General features: G+C 33.3%; 1 protein-coding gene across 2 annotated transcripts; it reads right to left on the reverse strand.

The window, feature by feature from the left end:
- Positions 1–1,305: 1,305 nt before the first annotated feature.
- LOC114403709 (transcription factor SRM1-like) lies at positions 1,306–12,086 on the reverse strand. Of its 2 annotated transcripts, XM_028366823.1 has the most exons (3): positions 11,933–12,086; positions 9,573–10,298; positions 1,306–2,197 (listed from the first exon to the last, which is right to left on the reverse strand). In XM_028366823.1, the coding sequence occupies exons 2-3, from the start codon at positions 9,956–9,958 to the stop codon at positions 1,693–1,695; spliced, it is 891 nt and encodes a 296-aa protein (XP_028222624.1). In that variant the 5' UTR covers positions 9,959–10,298; positions 11,933–12,086; the 3' UTR covers positions 1,306–1,692. The 2 variants fall into 2 exon arrangements, with proteins under 2 accessions (XP_028222624.1, XP_028222625.1); XM_028366824.1 differs by lacking the exon at positions 11,933–12,086 and having other exon boundaries at positions 9,573–11,899.
- Between the last annotated feature and the right edge of the window lie 2,559 nt (positions 12,087–14,645).

A 14,645-nucleotide genomic window follows, 5' to 3' on the forward strand; every position in this document is an offset into this window, starting at 1 on the left:
AAGCAAGACTCAAGAAAATCCCAAACTCATACAACGCTTTGGCATACATCTATTGGAAAACAACTATATGCAAAACAGAATTGGAAATGGAAATTGAAGATGTTGTATGTAACATAATAATTTTCTTAACTTATGATTCTAAGTGATTTGGAATAACTACAAGATTAATTAAATTTTACTTTGATGAAAATATAAAAAAATGAATATTCGATGATGCTTGGTGTGAGTTTCAGTGAGAGATTCTTGTTAATTTAATTATGAATAGATGTGGTGTCACATTTTTCTTAAATGACATAATGAAGTGCTTGAATAAAAAATACAAAATGAAACTAAATTTAAAATTCATGTAATTTAATAAGCTCAATAATAAAACACCATTAATCACTTATGTATTTGATGTGTTGTTAGTGTACCTTATGTTTATTGGGCCTTTGGTGGGCTTATGAACATTAACTTGGGGTGTGAATAGAGGAAGTGGGTAGTAACTTAGGAAATATGCATAACACAACCCCTCCTACGGCCTTAAAAATATTTTAAAAAAATCTTAGGGTGTTGTTAGGTGCACTCAGCATATTGCTGGTGCACCCAACATTTTTTGAAAATGTCAAAATTGTCCCTACACTTTCTTCGCATTTGTGATGGGTATGCGTGAGAATGATCTGTAAATCGTACAGATCAAGTTGATCCATAAGATTGATACGGATCATGTTAATCCGTATGTTGATATTAAGCGCATACGGATCAACTTGATCCATAAAAGACTTACAGATCAAGTTGATCCATAAGGTTGATACGGATCAAGTTGATCCGTATGTTGATATTAAGCGCATACAGATCAACTTGATCCGTAAAAGGCTTACGGATTAAGTTGATCCGTAAGGTTGATACGGATTAAGTTCATCTGTATGTTGATATTAAACGCATACGAATCAACTTAATTCGTAAGTCTTTTACGGATCAACTTAAAAGGCTTACGGATCAAGGATATTTTAGTCTTTTCTCCTTAAGTGTTAGGTGCACCGGTAACAATGCTGAGTGCATCTAACAACACCCAAAATCTTATTATCATCCACACAATAGCAAAAATTGTACCCACATTTGGTCCAACAACTTACTAACCCAGGGAAGAAATTCTGAAATGTTATGTTGATTAAAGTTGGTCGAGTTTAAAAGTACGTTTTTGAAAACAATTTATTTCTTTCTTCATTTGATGCATTTAGGTTTGTTTTATCATGCATTGAAATTCATAAAAGTATTTTCCAAACTTTAATCCAAGCATAACCTTAATAATTCGTGCCAATTCAATTGTAGTAACTTACACACATAAAGTTAAGGTAGACCATAGGCGAAGAGTTTATTTCCTACAAAAACCAAGAGTGCAACAATAATTTACACTTGAAATCCATAGAACCTTCCTCTATAGCACGGTTTAATAATAGCCAGTTCAAATGTCTACAAAACAACCGTACTTTTATGCTCTCCTATGTCAAGGCTGTCAAACATTCCATGGCAGCCTACACGGATACATTCAATTGCTTCCTCATATGGCTTATTTGAAATGACAGATTATGCATATAACTCATTGTTGCATATAATAAGCAAAAAGCAATTGTCAAGAAAAGAATTTCATTCACTGCAGAAGCCACCACTAGTCTCTTGTTTCTTTTGTACACTAGGCCTCTAAACAGCACTTCACCTGTGAGGAACAGACGTATGCTGCATAGGGTACGTCACAGGGCCCATATTTACCGGTGCACCAGGTACAACTGCACCGGGTACTGGGGCTCGGACCCCATATGCCATGTGTGCAGGTGCAGGAAGGTTCACTGTGGTGCCAACAGCAGATACTAAGGGTCCTCCTATAGGTTGTCCAATGGTTGGAGCTGCATAAATTCCAACACCTGGCACCCCAGTTGAGGCCGGGGTGGCCGCTTTGGCTGCTTTGGCAGTAGAATTTCCAGCAGAACCGTTTGTTTGACCGGTTATTGGCCCTTGAGGTGCTGAAATATCTCCATTGTTAACACTGGTGATATCATGTATGCTGGATCGCCTTCTATCTTTGTTCATTGAGTTCAAACGAATGAAGTATTTTTGGGCATGGCTTGCTACTTGTGTAGGAGTTCGTGTCACCACAAAGTTCCTTGATATGCTTCGCCAGTCGCCTTTTCCATACTTATCCAAGCCCAGAAGAAATAACCTGTTCAACCAATTTGAAATTTTAAAACAAAATAAAGCTTAGCATATGGATACATCTATTTGATATCCAAAAAAGAAAAGCATTCAATAACAGTAACCATAAAACTGTAAAGTCCACACAGATACAATCATTGATCCTCAGATTGTAACTCATTACTGAAGAAATTAAATATAGCATCAGCTGCTGGCACGTATTAAAGTCAGCAATTAGCTTATCAATAGTAGAGATATCATTAGTAACTGGCATATATTAAAGTCAGCAATTAGCTTATGAATAGTAGAGATATCATTAGTAACAGCTTTCCTGCTTGTTTAACCTCACTTGATAAATGTTACAAATGTCCTGTTCTAAACTTGTAATCCTAGGCAACACATAGCACCATTATAAGTGCTCTAAGTTTCAAAAGAAAACATCGAGTCACACTGACAGCACAGTATGTAAACTCCATGCTTAATCTAACAGAAACTGGATCAGAAAGGAAAGCCTCTATGAACAAGAGTGCTCTAAGTTTCAAAAGAAAACATCGAGTCACACTGACAGCACAGTATGTAAACTCCATGCTTAATCTAACAGAAACTGGATCAGAAAGGAAAGCCTCTATGAACAAGAGTGCAAATGATTCGCAGGACTTTCGAGAGGCCTGGACTCCCCCACAACAATCTGAATTCCCTCCCAAATCACAAGATACAATCTCCCTATCAACCCCTTTTCTTATTTATAGGCAACATGCCTTGTTTGTCTAATTATCTCTGCCTCTAACTAACTCAACTATCCAATTATTCTATGAAACTAACTATAGGGGTTACCAATCAATCTCCAGCTTCACCCTGAAATTTGATCCTATTTCTTTCTAATGTTTTTTGTTTTCCAGGTAATATCAAATAAAAAATACATTGTTTTTGGCAGGAAGGAAGAATAGTCAGCAGCTCATTCCCTGCTCAGTGTAAAACCAATTTAGGATGGGAGACCAGAATTTTTGGCAGTAAAGAAACTGGGTTAGCACATTGACAAGTGGAATTATTTTGAGGGACAAAGGAATGATATGTCAGGCATAAATTTGACAGGGATCAGAATTTATCATTGAATTGTGATAAACAATTCAGAACATGCTGCATGAATCAGAGAGAGGCTTTGTTATGTGACCATTTTAAAGTCTATGTGTGCCGGCATGAAGCAGGGATATATAGTGTGTGCTGAAAGAGCACCACAACCAAAAGCTTTAGATTTGACAAAAGGCAACCAGCAAGAAACGGAAAACAGAAGCTAAGTTGTAAGAGAATCAAGAGATGGTGCCAGGAATAATAAGTAATAACCAAATTTCCAAGCCTACTCATGAGCTTGTCTACTATACAATAAAAACAATACATGACAATCATAAGACATCAAAATACACACTGACACACATATGTGGACAAAACTTACATCAAGTTTTTTATATTATTGCCAAAGTTCTTAAATCAAATTGTGAGATGAGGATACTTTTTGAAATTGCACATGTCCTTAATGGAGACTAATCTAATGTTGGAAAAAACATCCCCAGGTCATTGTTTGATTGAGAATTTAATGAGGAATATAAAGAACTTGCTCTATATATTTAAAAGAAGGCAAGGCAAGGGAAACAGAGGCTGAGTTTGAGGACAACCAAGATAGTGCCTGAAGTAATAACTGAAGTTCCATGCCTACTAGTGAACTTAGCTACAATAATATAAAAACTACAAACGCATCATAACAATAACTGTACTACTAAAAAAAATGAGATTGCTTTGATATTTGTGAAGGAAGATTAAGAGTGGAATTCTTTTGACCCTAAACTATCAGAAAAATCTAAGGAATAAATCCAACTCTGGAATCCTTGATTAGTTGTTTGACCATTTGTATATGTCGAAGAATCTTATAGAACTCAAGCAATTGTGAATAACAAAATTAAACTGTAGCCACACATATGTAGGCCTAATATCAAATATACTTCCTACACAAAAGCACAATGATGACAACAATCAGATTTGTGATATGACTGCTGCCAATATGATCAAATATTATTGCACATGTGGATTTAAAGAACAGCAAATGAAATGGCAGCAGAACACTTCATTTAAGAATCTTGTACTACTTTTTCTATATAGTATCCTAATCTTGGATTTACCAATAACAAATTTGTTTACAAAACAACCAAATGTTCATCCAATACAAACTTAAAGCATGTAAGGCTTCAAACACCTAGACAACCATCTCTATCAGATCTTATTTTTGAAGTTAAAAGGAATTCTATTTGCTTATGTGCTACATTTCTTGTAAAACCCAAAACAAACAATGGGGTTCTTAAGGAAATGTGCTAAAAAACCCCAAAGAAATAATTAACACAATTTTCATACATTAGCCACTCTTGAGGTTCATAAGTGTAATTAACCCATAAAGGATTATGATTTTGCAAGGTCTGTAACTTCATTCACTATAAGCTCAACATAAGCACAATTTCTTACCAACCACAGCTGCAGAACAGATGTTACCTAGGGTTGCAAAAGAGCTTATACAGAAAGTCCAACGTGAGACTCTGGTTAAAGAGAGTACGCTGAGAAACATTAACTTAAGACATTTGTCAGTACTTTATAAAGGATCTTGAAACCCTAAAAATAAACTGGACAACAAAAAATGGATTGATATTGCCTTCACTACCCAGAGCCTTTGGCTTAGTGGCATATGGTGTTTCTGATGTACTTGGGGTGAAAGGTTCAATCCTGATACACTAACCCCCTTTCCCCCTCCCTTGGGTCTCCTAGTGGAGGATCTTGTAGGCCTCACCCCAATGATGGGACTTCCCCTATGCCCCAGAAAAAGTAATCCTGCTTTTTCTTAAACAGAAATTAAGTAGGACAAGATCTATGCATCACCATAATCGTTGCAGTATACAACCAGCTAGAATAGAACTACTTGTGGAAAATGTTGCAAAATTTGTTAGCATGCCAGTGCTTTATCCTGACAAACTTATGAATTTAAACTTTAACTGTAAAAAACAAAGTATCATGGAAAGAAAGGATTGATACAAGCAGAAAATCATTAACATGAATGAAATACAGTTGTCTTTTCATAATCATGGTTTAAAAATATTTTCTTGTTTCTACTCTCTATCTCCATTTTCCCAGTCCCATCTAATCCATTAAATGATAATAAATAAATCTTATTTTGTCTTTCATATAAGCTCTGTTCAGACTACAGAGTAATGTGAAATTTTGTCCAAGAATTTGCAGTTACTTCAAATTAGCAACATTAAATGCCAGGCCTCATGGCACTTTTAAATCCTTCACCAACATTTTGTAATTACTCCAACCACGGCATGAACCATGGAGCAAAAACAGTGTCTTAATCATACAAACAAACAAATAATTGCAAGGACAAGGGGAAGTAAAGTGACTAACACTGCTGAAGCTCATTAGAAGATCTTTATTTCAAAAGCATTCTACCAAACAGAAACTCTATTAACAATTTTGGCGGAAATAGTTTTGCATTCTACCTATTGAGATATCTTACGTTAGGATATTCCTATTATCTGTAATCTTTTCTTTTTTTTTTTTTTGATCAGCAAAGATAATATATATATATATATATATATATATATATATATATATATAGTGAGTACCAGAGGTACAAAACAGTACATGTAATTAGATTGCCAGCAGCATGGTTCCAAGCTCAGACTAAGCTCAGTCTCGCAAGGAACCATAGCTGGGTACAACAATGATCTCCTGCTCCCACTTCCTATGATTTCTACCCCCCTGAAGAAGCAAAGCCTGATGCGATGTAATCTTTTCTTACCTTAAGGAAATCTACAAAAACTAATTATGAAGTATATCCAATTGGATTCAATTTCTCTAGCACACAAGAATGGGTTAATTAATCACAAATTCTTGATCTAAGATGAGTTGGTTGTTGAAAATGTTTTTTTTTTCCTTTAAAAGTATAAAAAATCCAAAATGTGTCTAATACCTTTATAGCAATGTAAAATTTTGCAATATAAAAAGGAAAAGGATAGCAATATGAGTATGCACCAATTAAATACACAATGCCACTCAATAAAAGAAAAGCTTAAATCAGGATCTATGACTTTGCGAATGAGAATCAGAACAAGTACGAAAAACACAAACTCCAAGCCAAATTAAAGATTGAGGAAGAACTCCTTATCCTGAAATGGACCCTCCGCTATATGATTCATCTTTTTTTCTCATAGAGCCCCAAAAGGCATTATAAAATTGCACTCCAAGGCTATGCAGGTATCCCAGCCTCAGCCATATTTGCATTGCATCAATGATAGAAACCAGTACCAAAAATTGAAAGCAAGAATGATTTTATCACTAATCCCCAAGACCCAATGTGAAACAGACTTAAGAACAGATGAAGAACGATTACACTAGGCTGCTGAGAAGTTTGAGTCACCCAACTCACTCACAAGTTCCCAAATTACAATCTGTATGCCCTTCAACAGACCCTACCTTCACATATTTAGTCTCTAGCAACTAACTAATCACTGCCACTTTTTACAATCAACCCCTTCATACAACTAACTAAAAGGGTTATGATGCCCTACAGCTTCCCTATGCATCCTCTCATAGACTCTCCCAATAGGAGGTCTATTCCCAAACAATCAACCCCTTTAATCAAACCAAACTAAAACCCTGAAAACATCTTTAACTTACAAGGGACTAAGAACATGTTGACTAAAATTAGGCCCAAAATAGATGTATGAAGCGGCAGTTTATGCCAATGGCTTTTTCATTGTTAGTCACTTTGACTACAAGAATTACATTGTAATTTAGATGGGAGGTTAGAAACTAAGTTACCTACTTACCATACAGAATAGTCATCAATATCAAATAGCAACTGACCCCAAAAATGCTACAGCAGTATAGTAAGATGGCCACTACTGTGATATTTTATTTAGATTATATAATTTATATTTATACTACATACATATAAATGCTGGAAAAAAAACTCAAAATTCATGATATATTCATAATTAACAAAAAAAAGGTCATAGGTCTTAAGCAAAACATACAAGTAAATACCGATTGCAATAGAAAAAGGTTGGAAAAAGAACCAAGGTGGCCAGAAAGTTGGCTGGAAACAGAGACAGAATGCAGCCAGCAACAGGAGAGAATGATAGAAAGTAGAAAATGGCTGGAGAAAAGAATGTCTCTGACAACAGTGGATGGGCATCCTTCAGAGTTCAGAAATGCTGAGTGTCTTGAAACGGAAGGTCAGGAAAGAGCTAAAGTCCTAGCTTTCCCTTATCCTTATGGCCATAAATGGGAGTAAAATCCTATTTTTACCCCTAAAATCGACAGTGTAACAGAAACAAAAAGGGGGTTTTGATTGCAATTGGCATGGTGATACTATAGCACTATTTGCCACAATTTTGCTAGCTATTTCTGCCACTACAGTCATGACAATAAAATGCCCAGTGATTGCTTTCCAATATCAGCCAATGGCCATCCGGCCCACTATTGTGTGCTATTAATATTCCCATATAGGTAGCCCAATTTCCTTTTTTGTTTTAAATATATTTGCTTAGGAAAGACTTGAGGGACAGTATTAGTCAACTTTTTCTATTTCAGAGAAGCCTATAACTAACTATTTATTTAAGGTTTAACTGGCCACCTAAATGTTTCTTCTCATGGTCAATCTATTCTTTCTAGTACACATCTCAAAATCATGACCACAAATATAAACTAAAGATACAAAAGCACTTGATTATGAAAATGTACTGCAAAAAAATGGTTCAGTCCAGCATGAACAAAATCAAATAAAATCTCAACATAATACACTTTCTAAGCCATAGATAAACGTCCTAAGCTAGCTTTCCCCATTGCATAACAGAACCCTAATCTGCATATACAGCTCAATGCCATCTACAGATGCAAGAATTCACATTTGTGGTTTGACAAAACAAGGGTGTGAGTGTTAAATCTTTTTACAGTTTTAAGATCTACTACCATCATATGCTCTAATTTAGTTAATTAGCAGTTGATATAGGACCATAAGATTAATGTTCAATCTAGACCACAATTGTTAAATTGAAGATTGTAGGAGCATATCCGTAAAAGATGTAACATTTAAGCTTCTTGCTAGACTTGTATCTACTACAGTAAGATGAAACAGTAATTTCTTGAAGCTATGATCAAAAAGACAAACTGTTATAAGCACAACAATTTGACATAATTTAAAATATGACTTATGTCATCCAATGAAGATAAGTACAGAGTATATAGAGCAGGAAATAAAACCAAATAACATAAATCAGCGCAGCAGTAAAGAACTACTTTCATGGAACATCCTTAAATTAAAATCATAAGTTTGCACTTTTATAGGTTTATGTCTTCAAAGATGTTGCACAGAAGATTAAAATAATTATACTCTCTCATTCAAAGACAGTTTAGGTCCTCTATCCTGGTAAAAGAAAGTGTAGAATAGAAAAAGAAAAGAATAACATAATTGGATTTTAAAATTATAGATTTTTGGGCCAGGTTGCGCGACCTGATTCTCATAAACATGGATTTTAACCCATTTTTGTTCCCTAAATTGTTGATTTTACTTCCCAAAACAGATCCCATCTATTGTTCAAGCCATTCGCAGGTCACAGCATCTCATTCATCCCAAGTTCTGAACCACTGTTCATCTACGCCATGTCTCTCACACATCTACCTTGCTGTCTTGAGCCAACCTTCCAATCTGGCATGTCTCTCACACATCTACCTTGCTGTCTTGAGCCAACCTTCCAATCTGGCATGTCTCTCACACATCTACCTTGCTGTCTTGAGCCAACCTTCCAATCTCTCGAGTTGTTTTGAATTTATTATCTGTAATTTTACAATTTGGGCAAGATCTTACTATCCTACGTTTTATGATCTTGCACCCCCCCCCCCCCCTCCCCCCCTCCTGATCCCAAGTAGGTTGTTGACCTTGACAACATTGGAAATAGTTGTTAATAATCATAATGCCTGTTGAGATGGAACTAGCAGAGTGCAAACTGGATACAACTAGAACTATCCACACCTAAAACTGTTACAATTTTAAGGAGTATGGATGTTATGTCATCTTATTAGTCAGTACAGATAAATGTAAAATAAAAATGAGATTTACAAAAAGCTGCAAACAAATTTTTTGAGGAATATAAGCAAACTGTGACTCAGAATATATCATGATGTTCAGAATGCCAGATGCATTGGATAGGATACAGAGTCCACAACTAGAGACAACCACAACTATCCACAAAAAGCATATGTTTAAACATCATAAACTTGAGATTGAAAGAATAACCATTTAAATGTAACCTATACTAGCATATATAGGTTTATTCAAATTATATAAGCAATAATAAACTTGCCTGTGTTCATCCTCAGTCCAAGCAATCCCCTTTCGTCGTTCCTGATCTGATCTTGAAGCCTTAGTTCCATGATTAGACTCACCGCTATAATGCCCAGGACCGCTGCCCTTCTTGCCAGCTCCTTCATCACTGGCATGGCTTGTTGAGCCCTCTGAAGAAGAATTATAAGATGGAAGAGGCACGCAACCGGATTCAATCTGGTTAATATCTTCAACCAAGAGCTCATAATGCTGTTTGATTTCTTCTATAGTCTTCCCCGGCACATCAGCGGCAATCTTCTCCCAACGATCTGAGTCATCTTCCGGATGAGTTGCCAATGCATTTTCAAATGCTTTATCCTGCTCTCTGCTCCACTCAGAGCTACTATCCACTTCATCCACAGTCATCTAGTCTTGTTTGAAGCAACTACCGAGTTTTATTAGAAGGAGAGGAAAAGTTTCTAACTAACTGCTCTAAATCTAGGTTAAGGCCATCTTATATGCCACAAACTCTGATTTGTTCTATGGTGAGTACCACAAATATTAACCTTGCCAGCATGCTAAATGCTATAAACTTAGGGAGCAGATGTGTTGGACTACAAGGTGCAGCCTGATGTGCAGAAAATAGCAGGAAGCTGAACAGAGTTCAATACCAATGGTTTCCCAAAAAACTTATGAGGTATGTGAAATTTCAAAGGTGATTTACTTCAAAATTCAGAAAACCAGACACTTGTGAATTTCTGACTTGCTGATGAATGAAAAGGCAAAGAAGTCCAATTAGAACATGGAAAAATATCTCAGTCTGACAACCATAAAATCATGGATGCAATACATGACGGTTTAAGGGAAATGAAACCTAGAAATTAATGCGAACGCCAGTCAATGAAATCAATGTAATAACCGTCTAGGATTTCAGATTGAGAAAGAGACCTTCCAGAAACAAACAAAGAAGGAAGAATAGATAAGACTACAAGGGAAAGCAAAGGGCATTCAAAATAGCTATTTCCCATTCAATAAAAAAAAAAATTTCAGCTTAGCCCTACTGATAATAACAACAGTTTTAACAGCACAGGCCCACAAAACTTTCACCCATAAGTATAGCCACTGTAGAACTCATTTTCACTGAACACACTCAGCATCATATTCTGTTTTCTGTCCATGCCATGGAACAGACAGTAATTCATAGTAGTAACTAATTAGGCATGAAAGGCCTCAGAATCAGTGAAACTTGTAAGGTTAAAAATTAAAATCTCATAAAGTAAAAAAGGGTGTAGGAATATACACAGTGATTAACAATTTGGTTCAAAGTCTTTTTCCCAGATTGGAAGTTAATAAAGCCACCTTGTACTCGAATACAAAATCCATTAAATATTCTTAATCTCAATAGTTTTGATCCAACAACTTAACAGAAGCAAGAAAACCAACCTCATTAACATCCAATGAATTACTCAACTGTAGAATCCATTCAGTAGTTGTATGAAAACGGAGTATTATAAGAACTCAATTGAATTAACAACTAATCTCCACCTTAAAACACTGGATGCAAAATATTCATGATAAAAAACAAAAGAAAAAACAAAAAGAAAAAATGGATGCACAAAGTCACACGCACTGTCAAGCTTCTGACACATTAACCAACCAACAATAAAAAGATTTCTTCAACGCCACCTAACATGTTTTCATTCACAGTTCAAGTAGTAAAACCTAATTCTGAGTGTGACAGTAAAAGAGAAGAAACTCACCCACCAAAATTTTCCCAAAACACTTGAAACAAATACCATCGAAGACAACATTTCAATTAGATAGCATTAATTTCATCCTAATTAAAAAAAAATCACATCAATCTGATAAAGACAACCTAAAGAGTAAAAAACACAAACACACAGATAATAAATTCAGGTTTAAGTAAAAACCTTAAACATTTGGTGAAAATTTTCAAGGGTAGAATTCACACACAAATCATAAATGACATTGATTGTTGTCTTGAAAAACCAGAGAGGTTCAGGATGGGTCTATTTGGTCCCATCCCAACAACTGCTCTTTGCTACAAATAGGGACAGCTGGAGTTGAAAAGGCCCCAACCCAAGTTGCAAACCACAGGAATCTGCAGTGCCCCATTAATATCTGACAGATGATACAACATCAAGAGAGAGAGAGAAACTCAAAAGCCAAAATCCTAGAGAGAGAAAGAGGGGCAAAAAAATTTAAAAAATAAAGGTTTAATTTTTACACCATTTTATCCGACCCAAATGAAAATTAACACGAAAAATACTGAAATGAGTGTGTCAAGATGTAATTGAGAGGTAATATCACAAGATGGTCCAAAGTTATGATGAGGGTTGTGATGATTTGTGAGCAATTGTGAAATAATGAGGTCATCACCTTTATCTGTGTTGTGCAATGCTTCAATCTTTCTTTCTAGCTGCTGATTGAGTCTGAGGGACTGTTACACAACACATACGGGAAATTTTTACCCAACTACACTCTCTCTCTCTCTCTGCACATATACTGTACTGTACGACTGACATGTCCCTCTCCGCCTCTTATTTTGTTCCCCTTATTCAAAATTAAAATTCCTAAAAAATTCATAATTTTTTAAAATATGTTATTGAAATAGAGTTTCCAAAGGTTTGTAGATGACTAATTTTTATTAGTGTAATTCTTACTCTTAATTATATTTTTTCTATCTACACAATATTTAAATTTAAAATTATACTTAAAAGAATGAAATTTGATATCACTCGAATAAACAACTCACGGGTTCACAATTCATAATTAAAAATGGTTTGAATAAATACATATTTTTTATTTCCAAAAATATTAAGATTTTTTTTATTTTAGTTTCTATAAAAATATTATATATTTTTAGAATGAGTTCACTTTTATGTATTGTGTAAAAATTTTATAATAATTGAAAAAATAAATAGTTATTTCATCATAAATGTGTAGATCAATGATAAATTTATCTTTGAAATATGAAAATTCAAATTTTAATTTTAAAAAAGTGTGGCAAATTCATTCATTTATTTGTTAACTTTTGTCGATTATCCTGAAAGAGCCTATCTGCATGTTCAGAGACGATTTTAGTAACATTTTATACATTTAGAAGAAAAAAATGATTATTTATCCAAAATATAATTTAATATTCATATTTCCCTCCTTATTTTTAATTGTTGTGAGCATAACAACATTACACTTAGTATTTCAAAAATAGGAAAACAAACATAATATTGATTAATAAGCATAATCTATCTATTGTTTTGAAATATTATTTTTATTAATTAATATTATGTTTAATATTATATTTGTTCTAACTTATGTTTGTTTTTCTATTTTTTCAAATATTCATTATGATGTTATGCTTGCAATGATTAAAAAAGAGAAAGATAAAAATTAAATTATGTTTTAGGTAAATAGTCATTTCCATCCTAAATGTAAAGATAGCAGACAAATTCGTCTCAACGATAATATGTAGAAGTTAATGGATAGATAAATTCATCCCACTTTTTTCACTTTTGTAAACTAAAATTTGAAATTTTTATCTTTCAAAACAAATTTGTCAGTGTTATATATTTTCAAGAACAAAAATAACTATTAATCTTAATTAAAAAGTCTTGAATATATTTTTTATCTTTTAAATTTGAATAATTATTTTTTGTCTTTAAAAAATTATATTTATTAGCCTCTCAAATTTTTTAAAATCTACTTTTAGTCCTTCCTTAGTCATTATGTTCATAGTTTCATACTTTATGTTGTTTTTTAATAATCTAAATTTATTTAATTAATTTATTTTAAAAAAAATGATTTTTCGTGACTTTAAAAATTATTGAAAACTCAAAAAAAAATTTGAAAATAATTCTAAAAAAAATTATTGTTTATTTTTATAGTTTTATAATTATTTATTTCTGGAAATTTTTAGCGATTTTAATAATTATTTTTTATTAAAATAATTATTTGACCATTTTTATAATAATTGTAATTTTTAAAATAATTAGTAAAAAATAAACAAAAAAATTTAAAAAACTTAACAAATTTATTATACATGAGATAATGTAGAATTAGATGGTTTCATTAAATTATGTTAATTTCCAGACAAAAATATGTATTAAGTTACTTGATATCAAACTTAAAAAAGTCTTTTATTCTTATTAATTGAAGGATATTTTTAAAAGTAATCTTATTAAGTTAAAATTAGTTAATTTTAATTATATTTAATTTTTCCTTTCATACTTACAATTATTTTTTGTCTATAAAACACATGTAAAATTGGTATTTTATATTTATACAATAATCAAATTAAAAGGATATACGTAACTCTAGACAAGCAGCCATCTCGTAGCCATTGCTCTACTTTACTATATTTGTGGATTATTGCCCTTAAAATTTGTTGAGGCATATTTCGTATCCTAAATTTAAGATAATAAAAAACACCAATATTAGTATATTGACAATTGAGATCGGCAAGAAATGTTTGCTAAGTTTATTGTGTGTTTCATTCAAAATGCCATAAACAGATTAAAAAAACAAAACAACTTATCTATGCAATAACATTTGATTTGTTTGACAGAGATACAGAAGAAAGATTGGCAATAATGACAACTTTGAGCATACCTCCATTGATACCCTCGCCTAGGGAAGATGCTATCAAGTTGCATAAAGCTTTCAAAGGTTGTTAATGAACACACGCAGAATTCACAAAGGCACATATTGATATTGTAATGTTTCTTATATCATTGTTGCAAGTTAAAGTACTCTTAGAGCCACCATATGCATAGCTCAAGTGATTTCTTTGGTGAACATTTGAAGAAATGCCATAAATTGAAATTAGCATGATCACTTTTATACCATAAAATAAATCTATATAGTTGGTTTGTTTCTGTTAAATGCTAAAATTCTGATACTCAATATCAAAGGACTTAATTAATTGCTTGAACAAAATTAATATGATAATGGAGAGGCAAGTCTTTAGATTGGTTAATTAGTAGACATGAAAATGGAAGAAATAGTTGAAGATCAAGTAAAATGGTGGTAAAGAGAAAATTTGACAAAGCATAATGACACCAAGCATTTGTCACATATGACAAACTTTAGACTC

Source organism: Glycine soja, chromosome 20, assembly GCF_004193775.1.
Source record: "Glycine soja cultivar W05 chromosome 20, ASM419377v2, whole genome shotgun sequence".
Taxonomy (NCBI): domain Eukaryota; kingdom Viridiplantae; phylum Streptophyta; class Magnoliopsida; order Fabales; family Fabaceae; genus Glycine; species Glycine soja.

Bases quoted from the DNA above. Each gene is read 5' to 3' on its own strand.
- LOC114403709 (XM_028366823.1), bottom strand. From the start codon at position 9,958: ATGACTGTGGATGAAGTGGATAGTAGCTCTGAGTGGAGCAGAGAGCAG. The intron at 2,198-9,572 runs GCAAGTTTATTA...TTGGTTGAACAG, and splicing joins TGGACTGAGGATGAACACAG to GTTATTTCTTCTGGGCTTGG.